This window comes from Lacerta agilis, chromosome 6, assembly GCF_009819535.1.
Source record: "Lacerta agilis isolate rLacAgi1 chromosome 6, rLacAgi1.pri, whole genome shotgun sequence".
NCBI classification, from domain to species: domain Eukaryota; kingdom Metazoa; phylum Chordata; class Lepidosauria; order Squamata; family Lacertidae; genus Lacerta; species Lacerta agilis.
Window position 1 is genome coordinate 53,096,687 of NC_046317.1, and position 20,725 is coordinate 53,117,411.

Here is a 20,725-nt window from a genome sequence, read left to right on the forward strand (position 1 = left end):
CTGTTTTTTTGCATCTCAACTCTACATGTTTATAAAATTGTACTTTTTAAAAATCCTTCCAACTAGACCATCATAATCTCCATGGTCATCATCATGTGGTCTTCAACAAAATTGCTTTCTGGTCTCATCCAAAATTTTCTCCAACTTTTCCTATCTTATGCTATGGCTTTTATGTTGTTCGCTTCAGTTGACCAGAAATAGAAATGTGAGCAATGTAACCTTCATAATAAGTGTATAAAAACATTTCCCTCTGAATAATTGCTGTGGAAGAGTCTAACTTTGGCTTTGCATACGTGAAGGCAAACCAAGGCCGTTGAATAGGAAAGCCAAAGGGGTATTTTCAAAACAATAGAAACTGCTTTGCTGTGGATGTGGCAGGCTAAGTACAAACAGAGGGAGGTGGCTGGTGAGGCAAGAATAAATAGCCTTGACTTTCTTTCATTATTAGATGAAGCTCAATCAGTCAAGCTACTTGTCACGTTCTGAAGGTTAAGTTGACACCATGCCCAGTTAGAACATTTCAAAGAGTTTGCTCTGATTGATCAAATGTTTGCTCCACTCTTGCCAATATTTCTCTTTATTCAAGGGGCATTCAGCAGAAAGATGCCAAAGGGGAGGAGGCTATTATTGAAGAAGTACTGAGTCATTACACTTCTCTCATATCACCCTATCCAAGTCAACAAACCTGAGAAATTCAGATGCAGACGTGGCTCTTGTTGAACATCTGAATTGCTCTATGACTGGCTCAACAAATAGCATCATCAAAATGGAACCACCTTATTAAACCAGGACTGTGGAACCTGTGGCCTTCCAGATGTTCTTGAACTACAACTCCTATAATCCCTGATTTCCCCCCATGCTGGTTGGGCCTCCAACACCATGGTCCAACACCATCTGGAGGGCCACAGGTTCCTCACAACTGTATTAAACCCCTGGGTACTTTGAATATTAGTGCTATGTTTTATTTCCAGCCTGCCATCAACATGGAGAGAGAACATCATTTGTTGATTCAAAATTGATTATGAAACCTGCCGATGCAGTTCTGGATATATGATGGATCAACACAAATATTTGACTAGGAGCTGCAACAAAATAAATCTGAATATGCATAAAAGTAGAAACCAGTGACATCATGTTCTGCACTATTTTTCAAAAGCATGCAAAAACTGACTCTGACTGTAATTGTCATGCAAATTTGTTATGGGGGCATAATTGCAAACAATAAGAGAATTTGTTGTCAGGTGAAATGCACACACATTTTTGCTGGGCCCACTAGGATAAGACACCTGCAGTTTTATTTGTTATTATTTTATTACATGAATATCCTTCTCTTCCCTTAAGGAGCTCAGGGAACATAGATGGGTTTCTCCCCTATTTTATTCTCACATCAACAGGGGATGGAAATTCAGTTCACATTTAAAGCAGAATCTATAAAATTTGCAAAACAATATGAGAACCACAACACAGCCATCTTTCAAGATTCACACTTACCCGAATTTTGCAAGGGAGTTCTCCAACCAAAATATGTTTACAAAAAAGCATATATTTGGGGGAAAGTGTGCATTAAAATGAATACAGTCATACCTTGGATCCCAAATGCCTTGGAACTCAGACGTTTGGCTCCCAAACGCCACAAACCCGGAAGTGATAGTTCCGGTTTGAGAATGTTCTTTTGGAACCCAAATGTCTGACGGGGCTACCGTGGCTTCTGATTGGCTGCAGGAGCTTCCTGAAGCCAACCAGAAGCCGCAATTTGGTTTTCGAACATTTTGGAAGTTGAACAGACTTCTGGAACGGATTCTGTTTGACTTCCAAGGTAGTGAAAATAACACACAAGCATGCATTATATTAGGAGAACTTGTTAGCAACAATAAACTTCATACAAAAATGTGTTTATTAGGAAAAATTCGCACTGAAATGCCGAAGAATTTTCACCAGGACAAAAATAAAATAAAAAAATTGCTACAGAAATGTGGAGAACTGAATTGAAGATTGGAAAAATGAGAATCTGAGAGAACCAAAATGGACAAATCCTTCCCACCCCTGGTAGTGATTGTCCCAAGGGCAGTTCCCCTAGTAGGACCATTATATCACATGGGCTCTCTTTAGGTCTTTTGCCAGGGTAGAGACTTTTGGAGTCATAGTCAGATGCTCAAGTTGCTGTTGCCCTTGAATGTATAAGATTTTATTGACTGTTCTATTTGGCTGGGTAGTATGCAATCTGGTGGGTGTACCACAGGTGTGTGGGTTCCACAGTGATAGCTGGTATTTTTACCTCCATATAAAGCCTTGCTCATCTCCTGATCTGGACTTCCATTCGAAGTCAGGAGGAAAGATGGGGAAACTCCTGCTGTGGGTTGGTAAGTCATACTTGCATTCTCGAGACCTGCCAACTATTGAAACCAGAGTAAAAAAATATATCCCTGGAAAGCTTTGCATTATGACATCTTTCCCTATTAAGTTTTGCGTCAATACATGCTAAAACAGTTGCTTAAGGGCAGATTCAGTGGGTGAACAGTTTCATTGTGGTCAGGGTCATTTGATGGCCCGATATGGGATCAGGAAGTCTTGTTACTGGCAAGTCACTTTCCCAAAGGTGGGAATTCCAGAGGCCCCTCCGAGTTTAGGTTCCTTTGGATGAGAAAGCATCAGAGTTTTGTTAGCATTCAATTCGTTCACAAATATATAAGCAGCTCATAGTGGAGCCGACAGGAAAGCTGCTCATCTTGCACCAAGCCCTCAAAGACAACAATTGCACTCCAGGGATACTTCCACCTCATCAAACACACAGTCAAAAGGCCAAACTGTTTCTCTGTCATCTCCCTTAGCATTGGGGCATGGGGAGGCGGGGCACACGAAGGAGCTTGGCAGCTGATTCAGTGAAGGCTGTCTGGCCAGTGTAAGTACCAGAGCTGGGAATGTAGCACAGCTTCAAGACCTCCTACTGTTGGCCATGGGATAGGTTTGTATTCTTAGACATAATGCACTTTTGGCCTCTGGATAGCTTTATGGACACTGGGATGACACTACCAATGGAATGGAACCCTTCTCATGGTGTTTCTCACTTGCTCTTTTTCTATTATTCTTCTTCCTTCATTTTCTTTTGCAGGCCTGGCCATTTTGCTGCACCTGCAGCTGGGTAAGCAGCTTGTTCATTTTACTTATTTGTGTCCATGTAGTTGCATTATTATATGCGAAGATGCATCATGACCTGACTCCCACTAATGGAGGGAACTGAACACTGATAAATAAAGTCACACCAATGAAACATTTACAAGATGCCCCCTCCCCCCAATTTCTCTGATAGATAGAAATAGGGGCACAGTAGAGGGAATGATTTACTAGGAGCAGGCAAGGGTGTACAGACTGTTCCTGGTACAATAAGAGGAACAAGGGAGCACATGGCACTCATTGGGATAACTGAGCTCAAGGTTGCAATGACATGTTGTTGTCACAAGGAGAGGGACTGGAAAATGAGGGAGAGGGAAATACCTCAGTATAAAATACAGAAGTCCAGCTGAACTGATATGTAAAATGTAAAAATCCTTAGTTTAGTCATATTATTGCTGAAGAAAATGCATGGAAGAACTAAACCCTGTGTGACTTGAATGAGTCATTAAATGTGTGACATGAATGAGCCACAAGCAGAGGTTTCTTCTGTCTAATTACCTGTGGATTTCTTTTCTCCATCTAGGCTCAGCTTATAAACTCGTGTGCTACTTCACCAACTGGTCTCAGTATAGGCCAAGCCCTATGGTGTATTTCCCAGAAAATGTCGACCCACAGCTTTGCACCCACTTGGCTTATGCCTTTGTTACTATGAAAAACAACGAGATAGCACCTTATGAATGGAATGATGAAGAACTCTTCCCTCAGATCCAAGCATTGAAAGAGAGGTCAGAATTATTGTGTTAAGGCAGCTTATCTGAATCCTGCTTATAAATACAGGGTGATAAACAATGATAGAGAAGACAAGTTGAGTGATATCCAATGAAGTACCGGTAGTTCCATTAGTGCTAGGACCTCTGGCTGCCCTTCCCTCTCTTTTCCCCACATGCCCCTTGCTCCCTCCCCATATCAGTTCTGGAGAGTTTGGGGAACCCACAGAACACATTTGAGGGACATATAAGGGCTGCATGGGCAAAGGAGAGGGAGTGGAAGTTCCAAAGCGTAACCAGAAATTCTTGAGCTAATGGAACTACCTTGTTGGAAGCCACCCATTTAAATCAATGGGCATAAATAAAGTCCATTGATGTCACACTGTAAATGACTTAGCTGGATATTACCCATACTCTGCAACAGCTATAAATGCAGAATAAATTATCAGCACAGCACCAGTGCAGACACACATCTCCTTCTTGTGCTTGCATCTGTGGCACAGCAGAATTTGATTGCTGTTGATTCTTGTTTCTGAAGGTACTCTGAAGGTAGTGGCAGAGAAAATTTTGGATTTCTTCCACTACTTCACTTTATAATTCTGTTGTTCACAACAGTGGTGGAGCTTCATGCTCTGGCACCTGGGGGCGGAGAGCAGGCGGGGGCGGGCTGGCATGCATCCTGGGGTCATGACGCGGTGCCTAGAGGGGTGTGGTGCGCGTCCTGGGGGTGTGGCACGCTGCCTGCAGGGGCATGGTGCCCAGTGTGGGTGGGAGGGGCAGCCACGATGGGACCCCACTGGGATTGCGCTGCTGGGGGCAGTGTGCTCCCCCTGCACTCCTCTTCCTCCGCCAGTGGTGCACATGTTGCATGCAACTCATTTTGGTAGAAGTGGAATCTGCTGTTGTGCCTGCACTCATGGGAGCGACATAATGTGTCAAACAAGGATGAGATCTCATGGATTTCTTCTGGTTTCCGATATTTGGTCATCAGTGCTGCATTGCGCATGCTGCATAATTCCATTGTATGGCAAAGGGTGATGTGAGCAAGTGGCTACCACTGTCAGTGTGGCTGCACAGCCAGATTTTATAGTTCAAAGGTGCAGTGCAAAGACTAATTTTTCTTTATCATTAAAGGAAATCATGTTGTGGGAAGGGTGTTTAAAAGCAGCAAAATAACTGTGCTGTTTGTACTGTGCCTGCCTTTTCTCACAGGAATTCGGAACTGGTGACACTGCTCTCAATTGGAGGATGGAACTTTGGCACTGAATTGTGAGTCTTTTCCTATTTATTTTATGCTGGCGCCACTGATGGTGAGAAGGTTTCTGATAACACCATACATAGCCTGATTCCACTTCATGGGACATTACGCTTTTTTCTGCTAGGTGTCAAAGGTTCATTGGATTCTGATAAAATATGTAAACCTACTTATGGTAGATTTTAAAAAAATTATACTCTGCAGTTTTTCAGTGATCATGCCCAAGGGATGATTGTGAGGCTGGTTGCTGGAAGGTGTTAATTCAGGCATAGGCAACCTTCGGTCCTCCACATGTTTTGGACTACAATTCCCATCATCCCTGGCCTCTGGTCCTGTTAGCTAGGAATCATGGGAGTTGTAGGCCAAAACATCTGGAGGGCCAAAGGTTGCCTATATTCTTTATTGGTGTTCTGTTGTGGAGATGCCCTCTGTACATGGTCAAAGGCTTTTGTCAGCATCTAATAAACAAACCATTGTTTATGCACACAAGATAAAACTTTGCAGATTCTGTCTCCTGCTAATCTGCATTGAGTAATGCCAAGCTGATTTGCATTGCACCAAAGTGTGATATTACTTCAAAGATCAGAAACGCTCTTTGTCAAGATTTGTAATTTGTATTCGACAGAGAAATGAAGCATTAATGTAATAAGGAGTGATAATGAGTACAGTGATGATGGCAAAAATGGGTTTTGAAAAATATTGAAATGTTGTGGTTCAGCATGATTATGTTCAGCACATGCTCTAGATCATATGAAGCGCTTCTAAGTACCTGATATTTCTGAACAAAGAATTAATGAAGCGCGATTACCGGTAACTCTGCTGGGCTATGCCCTAAAGTGTGTTTTGTGTCTGCACTAGCAGAAGAAAGAAATCATATTTAAGAGGGGACTTCTCCACAGGTTCACCATCATGGTTTCTACAGCTGCGAACCGCAAGACCTTCATAAATTCGGTGATTGCGTACCTCCGTAAATATGGTTTTGATGGAATTGACCTAGATTTTGAATACCCAGGCTCTAGGGGAAGCCCTCCTGAGGACAAGCAACGCTTTACCACCCTGGTCCAGGTAGGCATGTCACCTGAATAAACCAGTTGCAAATATTCTTGACAATTGTGCCTGCTTTACTCAAGACATTAATAAATTCATTTATCCTGCTGAATAAGCATTGCTCACCATTCTTCTTTAATAGGAAATGAGGGATGCCTTTACACAGGAAGCTGCAAGAAGTGGGGGATCTAGTCTACTGATCGCAGCTGCAGTGTCTGCTGGTGTGGAAACTATTGACGCTGGATATGAAATTGCTAAGCTAGGGGAGTAAGTAGAATTCTCAAGATACCATGGGTCTAATTCAACGTGATATTGCACAGTAATTGTATGCAGAAAGTACACCTTCTCCAGTTCAACAAAATTTGGAGACAGTTACAGGTATATCTTTTATAAATACAGGAACAGGTTGAAATAACAATGACCATGTTTCCTAAATACAACATATTTATTATGAGTATCAGTAAAATAAGAGGCACAATTAATCCACCCTTTGTAAAAACACACATTACTAGGGTTGGTTTTCCACACTGCACCACGGGCTCCTCAAAATTACCAGGACTCAAATTGACAATTCTCTTGAAATGAATGGGATTTCCAAATCAGTGTTTTTAGGATCAAGGTTTTAATATCCCTTGTAAAAGATCCTGGGTGATTCATTAGGTGTGGATGAGTGTTGGGCTGTTGCTGTTAGGATTGCAGTGGCTCCTCAAAGACTGAGAGATTGCTGAGATGGATGTTTTAATGCATAAAGGAAGAATACAATTTTTATCTGATTTAGAAGAGTAATGGACACTTTTTATTCAGAACATAATCTATATTGTAATCATGTAATACTGCAAAAACGTCTTTTGGTAATTGCTTTTTTTTCTTAACAAAAACAATAGTAGACAAAAGTAATTAAAAATGGGAGTAGGATGGTTTGGGCTCCCCCTCCCCACTCATTGCCATAGGTTGTATCCAGTTGTGACCCTCTGCTGATGGAAGGCTCTTGGGGCTACCACAAGTTTCTGTTGATGGAAATGAGGAAGACATTTTTTCCCCTGATTTCCTCTTCTCTCTGCACTTCCCTCAGATCTGCTCAAATGGTAGATGCTTTGGAACAACATAGTAGGGTGTATGAGGGAATTCACAAACCCCTTCCAGCCAACTGACAAACACCCCTCCCATTGAATCAGAGAACTTCCTGTCAGCTGGGTTTGACTTCTGATCCATATTCTGAACTGCATATTCTCCATATCTTACGAGGGTGAGGGGAAGTCTGTGTATATGGGAGTCAGATTCAGCAAGTGCAAAATGATGCTCCGTTTGACTGGTGGCATTTTAGCTCATTTCCCCACAAGAGCAAACCACGATGACACAGTGGTTGAAATTCAGTGCCTGGTGAGCCACTGCTTCCTAATGGATGCTTACTGATTTACATCAGACTCATGGATTTCATCAGCGTGATGACGTATGACTTCCATGGTGACTGGGATACTACCACTGGATGCAACAGCCCCCTGTACTCAGGTTCCGACTGGTGTGACGTTGACTATTTCAACTGCGTGAGTAAAGATCCCTTGAAGCCCCTTTCTTATCTATCTGGTAAGATGAAAATATATTGTAAAAGATGTACCTCTTTGTGTTTTGGCAGGCGTATGCGATGGAGTATTGGAGGGACCAAGGGGCCCCGGCTGAGAAACTCCTCATGGGATTCCCTACCTATGGGCGTTCTTTCACACTCAGTAGTAGTGGCAGCACAGGTCTCTGTGCTTCAGTCTCTGGTGCTGGTCCCCCAGGGCCGTATACAGAGGAGGCTGGATATTGGGCTTACTTTGAGGTATGAAACCTGAGAACATGATGCTTTGTAATATAATAATGAATTTTATAATTACACATATAAAAGGTTGAGGTTTGTTGCTGTTACTGAGAATATTTACTGTTGCTGTTACTGTGATGCAGTTCATATCTGCATTGGGGGGGAAAGGTCCACAAACCTCTCTTGTCCTTTCATGAGATACCAGAAGAGTTGAAAGACAAACTTACTTGTCCACCATCATTTCTGCATTACAGTCGTACCTTGGAAGTTGAACGGAAACCATTCTGGAAGTCCATTCAACTTCCAAAATGTTCGGAAACCAAAGCGTGGCTTCTGATTGGCTGCAGGAAGCTCCTGCAGCCAACCAGAAGCCACTGAAGTCCCGTCGGATGTTCGGCTTCCAAAAGAACATTTGAAAACTGGAACACTCACTTCTGGGTTTCGATTGTTCGGGAGCTGATTTGTTCAGGAGGCAAGGTGTTTAAGATCCAAGGGACGACTGTACATGTGAAGTCCTCAGTGAGTCTAAATCAAGCTGCCTACCGGTAATTTTCAGCCAGGTATTGTTCAGTTATGTGGATAGCTACCTACCAGGGATGCTAAAGTATTGGATTTCCTATATCAACAGGAGCTTAGACTCAGGGCCGTCTTAAGCCTATCCTGCGCCATGGTGCAGGGATCTCTCCGGCGCCCCCACGCCCCCCCATCCTTTGGCAAACAGCGCCCGCTCGGGACCCCTCGTGTTCCTTCCCCCGCCCCGCGCCCTACTCCAGTCCTGCGCAGCGGCAGGCTGGAGAAGCGTTCAGAGGAGCAGCAGTCGCCAGGGATCGTGCCCCGCTCGGGACCCCTTGGGTTCCTTCCCGTCGCCCCGCGCCCTACTCCAGTCCTGCGCAGCGGCAGGCTGGAGAAGCGCTCAAAGGAGCGGTGGCTGCTGGGGATCGTCGTGCCTAGCCCAGGACCCCTCAGGCTCCTTCCCGGCTGCCCCACGCCCTACTCAGGTCTTGCGCTGGAGTAGGCTGGAGAAGCGCCCCGATGACCAATTGCGGCGCTGAGAGAAGGGGCGGCCGCCGGGGATCACGCCTGCCTCCCAAACGCACACCAGCCACAGAGGGGCGGACAGAGGGAGGGAGGGCTGCTCACTGCACGCCCGGCTCGCCGCCACCGATCGCCTCCTCCTGCCTTCAGCCTTCTCCCTGGTGGCGGGCGAGCGGGGGATAAGGGGGCGTGGCGCTGGAGCAGCGCGGGGCTCTGCGCGCTCTTCCAATGCTCCCGGGACGGGATGCGAGGGCGGCCAGCTCGCAGCCCGCCCGGGAGTGGCATGGGCGGCAGAGGCTGTGCTGCCGGCGCATGAGCGTCCGGCCGCCAGCCCGCCCGTGGGGGCGGGGGGCGGGTTGGGGAGGGGGGCGCCCGGTATGCCGGCAGGCTCGCGGGGGCGCCCCTGGGGGGCCTGGCGCCCTGGCGCGCCGCGCCACTAGCCCCTATGGGTGAGACGGCTCTGCTTAGACTAGATGGCCTTTGACTCAAAGCAAAAAAGCAATAGCTTATTTGTTTCAAGGCAAGTCTGGATGATCTCATTTATTTCTTGTTTTTGATAGGTGTGCGCTTTCCTCAAGGATGCTGAAGTACGATGGCTGGAGGATCAAAAAGTCCCATATGCCTACAAGGGGAATGTATGGGTTACATATGATGACATTTGTAGTTATAGATACAAAGTAAGTATTTTTGTTTGTTTTAAAACTTTCTTTACTAATTCTACCACTAAAATATTTTTCTGCTGTTGAGACATACTTGATTACTCTTGTTATTGAAGGGATAATTTTTGAACTTTGCCCTTTTTTCCCTTGCCATATAATTTTATAAATGTCTCTCTGTTGTTAAATTAGCTGCAGGGAGAGCAGTAAGTTAAACATTTATACCATTGTATGATAGTTGGAGGAGATTTTTGTCTGGTCCGTGCTTTAAATGAACCAAACCAATTTGTGCTGCCTGGACTAATAGCCAGACCAGAACATAATTATCCTTCAAATTCCACACTTCTCCAAATGTTGTGAAAAGCTTATTGGCTCAAATAACATACAGTGGTACCTCTGGTTAAATACTTAATTTGTTCCGGAGGACTGTTCTTAACCTGAATCTGTTCTTAACCTGAAGCACCTCTTTAGCTAATGGGACCTCCCGCTGCCACTGCACCGCCAGAGCACAATTTCTGTTCTTATCCTGAAGCAAAGTTCTTAACCTGAAGCATTATTTCTGGGTTAGCGGAGTTCTTAACCTGAAGCATATGTAACCTGAAGTGTATGTAACCCGAGGTACCACTGTACTTGGATGCATGAAAAAAATACGTGTTTTAAGATAGAAATGAGTTTAAATTTTTAAAATCCATATTTTTTGATAAAATACATAGTTAGATACAATTGTTCATATGGATTTGATTTATGCAGATATATCACAGATTAATGTGGAAATGGGATGGAATGAACTTATGAACGAACACACGCACAATTGATACAGAATGATTTCTCTATCCTTACCCTTAATCTTATCTTTTTCTAAATTTAGAAGCCCCTAAACCCTGGAAGGTCTAATGGGTGGGTCAAATACAGTTCTTTTTAATGAATTAATTCTATGGAGGGTAATGATATACTAACTGTTACATCATCTATTTCTGCCTACCTTTTTTGGGTGATTCCATTGCATCTGTTTACATTTGATGGCAAATCAGAATATATAGTCAATTTTTACATTTCTTTAATGTTTAATTCTTTAAATTGTAGGCCAAATATCTGAAAGAACATAAGTTTGGAGGTGCCATGGTTTGGGCCATAGACTTGGATGACTTCCGTGGTACTGAATGTAATCAGGGAATAAATCCTTTAATAACTGAGCTGAAGCGATTGCTTGAAACAAATGGTAAGAGTGTGATGGAGTGCAACTTTTTCATCTTCTCTAGTATTGAGATGGGAACGAAAAGCACACAACGTAGTCTGAGCATGCCTGAATTGTTGGTGTCCCTCTTGCTGGCCTTCCTTTCCCAATAGTTACAATAATGACAACCTACATGAGTGTGTTGGAGCAGAAGTGCCTCTTTATTATTACTTGGCTGTATTGGTGCTTGAGAAGCCTTCTCTTTCACCTACACCAGGGGTTCTCAAAATTTCTAGCTCACTCAAGAAGGCTGGGAACCATGCCCACTTGCATAAAATGATGGTGCTGGGACAGAGCCAGTTACAAATGGTGGAGGATGGAGCCAGAGTTTGGCATAATCAGTTGGCAATTACTGACATCATATTATGTTGATATCTAATTCCTCTTCAGAAATTGTTCCTTCTTTTATTCTCCCTCAGCCCATCTGTCCCTTTTGCCTCCCTTCTTCCCATTTTCTCTGTTTCTTCCCTCAGACTTGGCTAGCCACTCTGCCCATTTCCTTTATTGTATTCTCTCCCCCCCGCCTCCATCTAAGCATTTTAAAGCCTTGTTCTCTAACCAGCTCTTGCTCACGCACACGCCTCTGCACTGCACATGTTGGGGACGGTTGCTGTTGGTCCAACCAAAAGCCTATGGTACTTCCAGGAAATGCTGAGGCCCATTACTGGTTCTTAGCCTACAGTTTGACCAGCTGGAGAGAATATCTGATATCTGAGAGAGAGCTATCATTTCCTTGACTTGGGGAATGGATTTTGGTAGGGAACTGAAAGACTCTGCAGTCTTCTCTCTCAGTTGCATCCACCATGCTCATGCAGTGGGACTGAGGGAGATGAGGAGAATAGGGAAAAGAGAAAGGTGTCTCACAACTGTTAACACTAGCTGTTCAATTTTGTTTCAGATCCCATTGTGCCAAACTGCCCTCTGGTTGATCCTCCAACTCCCCCCACAGTTGATCCTCCAAGTACACCTACAGTTGATCCTTCAGTTACGCCCACAGTTGATCCCATTGTCACTACGCCAGGGGATTCAGGAGATGAAACTTTTTGTGTTGGGAAAGTTGATGGTATCCATGCAGACCCCAAAGACAAGTCAAAATTCTACATGTGTGTGGGAAACCGGACTTTTCAATTTAATTGTGCAACTGGCCTGGTCTTCAATGACAGCTGCAAATGCTGTGGCTACCCATAGTATGAACACTACCCCAAACAAACAACAAAGATCAGGCTTACTGTGGAATTCTCCTCTTCTCCTAAATAAAATTGTGAAACAGCCATGGGGTTCCAGTACACAATCATTTCAAAACCAGTACACAATAACAAGAACCATTATTAACACTATGCATCAAAACAGGATGTGTGTTTTATAAGGCAGTTTAGAAACAATTTGCTGCTTTAAAGTAGTGACTCGCATCCTATTTTAATAGAGCAAACCTTAGCATAACAACTAGAACCATAGGAAATTGCCTTATTTTAGGTCCGTTTTCTTGTCCACATAGCCCAGTATTGGCTGTAGCTCTCCAGGGTCTCAGGGAGAGGTTTTCCCCATCACATGCTAGCTGATGCTTTTTTCAAGTAGAGATTCCTGGGATTGTGAAAAGTCAAAGTTAAACCAGCAACAGCTTATGTAAGACAACCACAATATGAGAACATTAATTGCCTCTTTGCTGCTTGCTGGCAGACAGTTTTCTAGCTCCCCTTACTCAAATTTGCGATCTCCTCCAGCATTGTTCAGATGCAGGTCTTATTCTGACGTGGCTTTCTCTATTTAAGATCGAGTTTCAGTGTGTCTTCCCACCCACATCACCCACCATAGAGTGTTTGCTAGTGCCTAGTTCAACTGGTTGAATAGGGAGAAATGGCTTCACTATCCATCCCAGAACTTTGGCAGAATAAGATCTGTTGTCTATAAAGTACGCTCCTATTCAATATATTCTGGTATACTGGCTGCTACTGAGATCTTCTGCATCAGCTCATGTGGTCTCCCACTGAGCTACTCAGCTTAATTATACTCTGCTTCCATAAGTTGTCCTCCATCAGCAGGGTTTTGCAGCATAGGATGTATGTGTTAAGAGATTTCAGAGTTGCCTACGTGCAGAAATGCAGCTGTCTTATCTCCAAGCAATTAAGCAATTAACTAGTTGGCAGAAAGCCCAGATCTGCTCTCTCTCAGACCCTTAGCAACGACCTGTGATTGGTCAATGAAGTGCCTAAAGACTCAGCTCTATGTGAGAGCTGTGTGGTCTGTGGTTAGAGTTGGTTAGTGCGTTAGTGTGTGGTCAGTATAGAGAGAGAGAGAGACAGAGAGGAAAAGATTTTATGTTTTGTATCTTTTATTTTGTAAAGTCTGTAAATAGTAACTTATGGAAACTAGTTGCTTCAATAAATACTGTATATAGTTATCCAGTGAGTTGCTGAGTTGCTGCGTTGTGCTGTCCAGTCAATTACACAACAGCCAGAAGCTTCCAGAAAAGTCTGCGTCTAACTCTGCGGTGTCCAGGAATACGTTATACTCCTGACACTAAATCTTAAGAGGTTATGGGCCCAGATTGTGGCTGGTGATTGGCTGAAGCTGGTGAAGCTGTGGATGCGTGAAACTGCACAAGACAGACAATGGCTGCAGCGTGTCAGTGCTGAATGCTGTGGATTCCTGTGTTCTCTCTCGGAAGCTGTGAGTAGCTGGTTCCTGGGTTGTTAGGAAACATTGCTCTCAGATGGCTTCTCAACCGTTTCAGATGGCGTTTGAGCATCTGAATGACCACAACTACTTGCTATGGTCTGAGCGTATGCAGGCTGTATTACAGAGGGAGCATCTCTGGCAGGCAGTAAATAAGCCACCTGCAAGGCCTGATGATGAAGAGCAGGACAGAGACCAAAGAGCAAGGGCCACCATAGTCTTGGGGCTGGAAGACTCTCAGTTACCGCATGTGAGAGGGATTAAGTCGGCAAAAGGCGTGTGGAAGGCGTTTAAAGACCTTCATGTGCATGAGACAGCAGGTTCCAAACTGTTTCTTCGCAAGGCATTGTATAAAGCAATGTTGCAGCCTGGAGTTACAATGCAAGATCATTTGCACAGTTTGCAGATGAAGTTTGCAGCGCTTCAAGAAAGAGACTGTGTATTAGACCAGCAGGAGAAAGTGTCTATAATTTTGAGCTCTCTTCCTGAAAGCTGGGACAATCTAGTCATGACATTTGAAGCGATGAAAGAAGAAGATTTGACTGTTAATTATGTAACTGGGCGTTTGCTGGAAGAATGGCAGAAGCGGGAGGACAGGTCGTTAGTTTCAGAGGCTTCGGCAAGCGGTCGGCTTGTAAAGAATGCAAGCAGCGTTCCAGAAGGGAAGCAACAACAATGTCCGTGTCCGGCATCTGGTGAAGAGTCCGCTTATGCTGTGCGTCTGTGCTATCGCTGTGGGTCAACGCGGCATCTGAGAAAGGGGTGTCCGGAGGCGGCCAAGCAGCAGCAGCGACAGGAGCAGCAGCAGCGTCAGGAGCAGCAGCAAAGACAGAAGAAATTCAAATGCAAGAAGTCAGCGCAACTTGTGACTGCCGTGGTTAAGTGTGCTGATGAGAAACAGACTGTCTGGGTGGTAGATTCAGGAGCTTCTAGACACATTGTAAATTCAGAGAAAGTTTTTGTTTCTAAGGGCCAAACACAAAGCAGTCAGGTAGCTTTAGCTGATGGGAGAACTTCTGAGGTACATTCAGGGGGTTCTGTATATGTTCCTTGTCTGCGTGAGTACCTGGAGAATGTGCTGTATGTACTATCACTAAGAAGCAATTTAATGTCAGTTGATTGTTTGCTTAAAGCTGGGTTTAAAGTTCATTTTGAAAACAACAGCTGTATTATCAAAAAGAATGGTGAGATTCTTGGCACTGCTAAGCCAGAAGATGGTTTGTTTAAACTTAAAGCTGGTTCTTCAGTTGCAGCAGTGGTCAGTAATTCTCAACCTGTGTTAAGCAACAAAGCTATGCATAACAACTGTTTACATTTACTGCATAGGAAGCTAGGCCATGCTGGATGGAAAAGTGTTTTAAAAATGCCTGAGTTAGCTGATGGATGCAAGCTAGAGAGTTGCAATAAGTATTAGGACTGCAATATATGTAAGAAAGTCAAAATTTGCAGAGTTCCATTTCCCAGAAGTGATAGAGTGAGTGACGAACCACTACAGCTTGTTCATTTGGATGTAATCGGTCCATTTGCTGTAAGCAGGGGTGGAGCGCGTTTTTCTCTAACAATTGTGGACGATGCAACATGTTTTTCTTGGGCCTATCCCATGAAACACAAGGGAGATGTATTTACCAAATTCAAAAGCTGGGTAGCATCAGTGGAGAGGTTTTTTTCTGTCAAGGTGAAAAGAATTCAGAGCGATCGAGGAGGTGAATTCATGTCTAATGCTTTCAGAGATTGGTTGCAGAAACGTGGTATTGGGCATCGGAAAAGTAATGTTTTTAGTCCACAAGAAAATGGTGTGGCAGAACGCAAGAATAGATCGTTGCAGGACATGATGCATTCAATGTTGGAGGATGCTGGGTTACCTATGTCTTATTGGGCTGAAAGTATGTTAACTTCGTGTTATATTCAGAATAGGCTGTTCCATCAGACAATTGGTACTACTCCTTATTTCAAATTGTTTGGAAAGAAACCTAAGATAGATCATCTACATGTTTTTGGTTCTAAAGCGTGGGTACAGATTCCAAAGCAAATGAGAAAGAAAGGGGAGCCTAAGTCTAAGCAATTAATTTTTGTAGGCTACCAGGAGTTTTCAAAGGGTTACAGATTTGCTGAAGGTACTAATGGAATTGTGATATCTAGAAATGCCAAGTTTTGTGAGCACGCTGGCTGAGAGAAATTGCATGCAAACACAGAGGTTTGGTTTGATTCCCAGAGGCTTGAAAGTGAAAAAGAGACTCAGAGCTCAGAAACTATGGGGGAGAAAAGTGCTGAGTTGTTATCTCCAAAGCAAGAGGCAGATCAGTCGTCGCCTGTTTCTAAGCAACAGCAAGGGGGGCGAACGTCTGAGGGGGAAAATGAAACGAAGGAAACTTTTACTCCTAGGAGGTCACAGCGAGAAAACAAAGGAGTACTTCCAGATCGTTATTGTTCTAGCACAGACAATATATGTAATGTAACGATTGAGCCTCAAAGGTTTCAGCATTTGCTGCACAACTATCCAAAAAGTTTAAAGTGAAAGATCTTGGTTCAATTAAGTCTTATCTAGGTCTGGAAGTGTGCTGGGCAAAGGATGGGAGTTGTTTAATCAGTCAGCAGAGCAAAATTAAACAGCTTCTGGCAACATATAACATGCAAGACTGTAAAGGATCTGCTATTCCTATGGAACTAGGATTCATTAAATCACTTCACACAGATGAAAGTCCTATGTTCGAACATCCAGAGTTATATCAGTCAGTAATTGGAAGCTTAATGTTTCTGAGTCAATGGTCAAGACCTGATATAAGTTACGCAGTAGGAATACTTAGCAGGCAGGTATCTAAGCCATCACTTAATGCCTGGAAAGCAGTGAAATTTTTGCTAAGGTATTTGAAACAAACAATTGGCCATGTGTTAAAACTTAGTTCTGCAGGAGATGAACTGTTACATTGTTATTCAGATAGTGATTGGGCAAATTTACAGGATAGAAAATCTGTTACAGGTTTGGTCATTATGTTTGGAGGAGCTTTAATTAGCTGGAAGTCAAGGAAACAGAGTATAGTGAGTGTATCTTCGACAGAATCCGAATTTGCGTCGTTAAGTGAGTTATGTTCTGAACTGACGTATTTCAAGCAATTGTTAACAGATCTGAATGTAAACTGTGAAAAGCCAATACAAGTTTGCATTGACAATCAAGCGTGCATTGCCTTGAGTAATACTGAAAGTTTTAAGTCACGTTCAAAGCATGTGTCAGTGAAATATCAGAATGTAAGATGCAGTGTACAGAACAATTTAATTTCATGTATCTATGTACCAAGTGATCAGAATGTTGCAGATGTGTTAACAAAGCCATTGAACAAAGTGAAGAACAAACAAATGTGTAAAAGTTTGGGTTTGCTTGATGAAGTGAGTTAAAAGAACTCTGTATATGCACAGGAGTTAATTGCTACGATAAACAGCTGTGAGGGGGTGTTAGAGATTTCAGAGTTGCCTACGTGCAGAAATGCAGCTGTCTTATCTCCAAGCAATTAAGCAATTAACTAGTTGGCAGAAAGCCCAGATCTGCTCTCTCTCAGACCCTTAGCAACGACCTGTGATTGGTCAATGAAGTGCCTAAAGACTCAGCTCTATGTGAGAGCTGTGTGGTCTGTGGTTAGAGTTGGTTAGTGCGTTAGTGTGTGGTCAGTATAGAGAGAGAGAGACAGAGAGGAAAAGATTTTATGTTTTGTTTCTTTTATTTTGTAATGTCTGTAAATAGTAACTTATGGAAACTAGTTGCTTCAATAAATACTGTATATAGTTATCCAGTGAGTTGCTGAGTTGCTGCGTTGTGCTGTCCAGTCAATTACACAACAGCCAGAAGCTTCCAGAAAAGTCTGCGTCTAACTCTGCGGTGTCCAGGAATACGTTATACTCCTGACACTAAATCTTAAGAGTATGGGGAAGGTGTTTTCTCTTTGGTGTTTCACAACTCACGCAAGACAGTAAATACTGGGTGCATATCACTTTCCAGAACTCAAGAATCCAAGACTGAATACAAGAAGGCACATGGTGTTTTACAGTAAATCAAACTAAATGAAGATAGGAAGTTACTCTGTCCTCCAGGCAACTTATGAGAAATATAATTGCAGGCTTGAGGCTTGAACCTTAGGACACAACCAAGGCCCATTTCCCGCCACAGAGTGACTTTTAGCTCAGTTATTGCAATGGAAATCCACATGGAACCTGATATGTGAATGAGCTGGCTGCCTTCATACTTGCGTCTGGAACACCTTGGGGGCAGCCTGTAGCCACCCACAGCCTTGAATCCATCTATATAAAGAGTAGGATTATTGACACTGATCCATTAACACAAATCTTTCCCATTTGAGGTGGCAGAAACAAATGGAAAAGCAAGCATGATTTTAATACATCTAAGCCAGGGGGAGTGTGTCCTATTTTACCATCTGAGGGGAAACAGGAACATGCTGCCATGCTGCTGCACCATGTCACAACCCGTACCTGGGAAGCTGTAGAGGTGGTACTCCGACCAGTGCCCCCGGCAGTGGAGAAGATCTCATGAGATCTTGCTGGAAACTGGTGCTGCTGCTGGCAATGCTTCTTCACTGATTTGCCCACAGGGGCACTGCCTCTTTCATTTCCACTGCCTGAGGTGGCTGCTTCAGCCTGCCTCATGGGTGGGCCAGCCCTGATCTTAGTTATCATTTGTTCTGACCCTGAAGAGCAGATTTATTTTCCAATGGAAAGATTTTTGTGGAAATTCTTGTTGTGTCAATTAGATTTTAAAATTTCAGTGATGAAAAACAGTAATATTTCAATTATCCAGCTGCTGTATAATGGAAATCAATATTGCATTAAGCAATGTTCTGTCAGGGCAAGCATTTCAGCTTTTCTGGTGAATCGTTCTTCCCTCTGCTCCCTCCCCTTATTATCAGGGTTCTTCTGAGCCTCCCAGAGCCAACTAAAGGGGGTGAGGGGGGAGCAAGGGGGAAAGGCAGAGTATGGCCTTCATCATGACTAGTAGCTATTGATAGACTTGTCCTCCATGAATCCTTCATAGGATCCATCACAGTTCCCATGAAAGACCCTTTGTCTGATAGGAACTTATTAGTTTACTCAGACATAATACTCCAATAAAAGCTGTTCAATCGCCTACAATTATTTCAAATGATTACTGCTAACAAGGTAATATTAAGAGCTAATATTTGGGTTATAATTGAGCTCATTTTGCTACAGGCAGGAGAATTAACAGCGTGTTTGTTTTTCTGCTTCTGAGGCAAACTTTCAAGGTGGGAAACTGTATGTTGTGCAGCATACAGGATATTTGGATGGAACAATGAACAAGTGATAAGATTGTTACAAGGTCAAGGACATCACAAGTTGTCTGTTGCCCTGTGAGTGGGTGTGGGAAAAGGAAAGACAATCTAGCCAAAGTCATTAGCCAGAGGGATACCTTAAGCTTCTGGAAGCTTGCTCTGCCTTCCTATCCTGAAAGAAGTCTGCTACAACAATTTCCCTTTGGCTGTAGAGGCAAGACTGAGGGCAATGGTTCCCACCACTAAAACCAAGGGCTTTAGGCAGTTGCATTCCTTTTCTTTTAGCAAGACTTATGTTGAAGTCAGAATCACTGCCATAATACACTACCTGTTTGGGGTATTCACTGAAGGTTTAAGCAAATCCATTTTAGAGGGAATCTATGTGCTGTGAGAGGGGGACTGGCTATGAAGGAGGCTATGTGCTGAGAAAGGAGGACTGTAAGGAATAGGGGCCAAGGCTTTAGTGCTTTTAAAATTATGTTACTCAGTGGTAACAATGGATTCACAGTTGCACCCATAATTCATGGATGATGAAATATTGAGGTATGTGTGTGTATTTGTGCCAGTTTGAAGAATTTCTCCAGGGGAAGGTTGAAATTCAGGAGGAGCTCAAAAAGAACATTATCACACACAGCCCAACAAGACAATGACAAAAATCTACCAACAGCATACAAATCAATATGGCTAACCTGATCCAAAACACCCACCAACCCCACTTACATAGGAAACCAAAGATCACCACAGCCAACCACAGATGCACAATCATACCCTACGCCAACCCTGACCTCTCTCACTGCCAAAGGAGCACAAGCGAACAACAGAGAACCTACACAAACAACTCTGACACCAAACCCTACTCATATTAAGTAAAACAGAAACATCATCACCCTACTCCACCTATCTCCCCATCCCACCCACCTCTCTCCCCCTTTTCTCCTTAATGTCTCAACAACAAAAACTGATTTGTAAAAATGTTATATGGAAAAATACGAGAGAGACACTGCACTACCTTTGTAAATCAAGAAAATCTTTAATAATAATAAAAAGAACATTCTCAGAACTTTACCTTACTTTTTTTAAAAACTCAACCTTAAGAATTTCATTGTATGAGCTCCGGAAGAGGTGTCTCACATGGTCTGTGTGCCAGGGCAGTCCAGGGCAATGCAACTTTACAAAGCTGTGCTTGTGGGGCTCATGAGGAGGAGAAATAGGTTATCTTGCTATTCATCTGCTGCTGTATTTGCTTTCTGAGTACCGGCTGCTTGTCATTATTGTATTGTGTTCCTGCAGATCCTACACCATGTCAAACAAGGTGCTTTGTGAGGTAAAGTTTGGGAAGAGGTAGAGATTCCTTGCAAAGCAGTAGGATTATTTCATACTAGATCAGGTATTGAGGATCTTGTTACCTTTTAACAGCTTACGTTGGAAGTCTAAGCTATACCAGTGTTTGTGTATGTGTGAAAGAAAGAGAGCAAGAGAGAGCATTTCTCCACATTTCTTTGTGTCACTTATTTTCAGAAGCAGATGTGAAGGAGGATCAGTGTCTTGTACCTTTAACAGCTTTATGAAAGATGGAATGTTCAGCCTCTTTGCTCTGCTCTGCTCTGCAATACAAGCTGCATCAATCAAAATTCTCTCTTCTAGGCAGAGAAGATTAACAAATTAGCAAATTAAATTAAGATGAACAAATACGATTAACAAATTAAAAATGGGTTCCATGTTTCAGGCTGTAGTTAATATTGTGTCTTCCTGAGTGTGAAAAAGCTGAAGAGCCCTGTACTAGATAATGCTAGAATATATTTGAATAACACTCTCTCATGGAACAATTTCAGGTCATGGATGCAAATGGATTAATCTT

The 20,725-nt window shown here is 43.2% G+C and overlaps 1 protein-coding gene across 1 annotated transcript; it reads left to right on the forward strand.

Annotated features, from left to right (window-relative positions):
- Positions 1 to 3,051: 3,051 nt before the first annotated feature.
- On the forward strand, positions 3,052 to 12,174 carry LOC117049225 (acidic mammalian chitinase-like). The gene is made up of 10 exons (XM_033153965.1): positions 3,052 to 3,139; positions 3,695 to 3,896; positions 5,091 to 5,147; positions 6,033 to 6,198; positions 6,323 to 6,447; positions 7,604 to 7,724; positions 7,814 to 7,999; positions 9,574 to 9,690; positions 10,753 to 10,888; positions 11,802 to 12,174. The coding sequence occupies exons 1-10, from the start codon at positions 3,052 to 3,054 to the stop codon at positions 12,089 to 12,091; spliced, it is 1,488 nt and encodes a 495-aa protein (XP_033009856.1). The 3' UTR covers positions 12,092 to 12,174.
- The last annotated feature ends 8,551 nt before the right edge of the window (positions 12,175 to 20,725 follow it).

Excerpts from the sequence above, each read along its gene's own strand:
- LOC117049225 (XM_033153965.1), top strand. The coding sequence starts at position 3,052 with ATGGTGTTTCTCACTTGCTCTTTTTCTATTATTCTTCTTCCTTCATTT. Across the intron at positions 6,199-6,322 it reads GCTTTACCACCCTGGTCCAG|GAAATGAGGGATGCCTTTAC; the intron begins GTAGGCATGTCA and ends CTTCTTTAATAG. Across the intron at positions 8,000-9,573 it reads GATATTGGGCTTACTTTGAG|GTGTGCGCTTTCCTCAAGGA; the intron begins GTATGAAACCTG and ends TGTTTTTGATAG.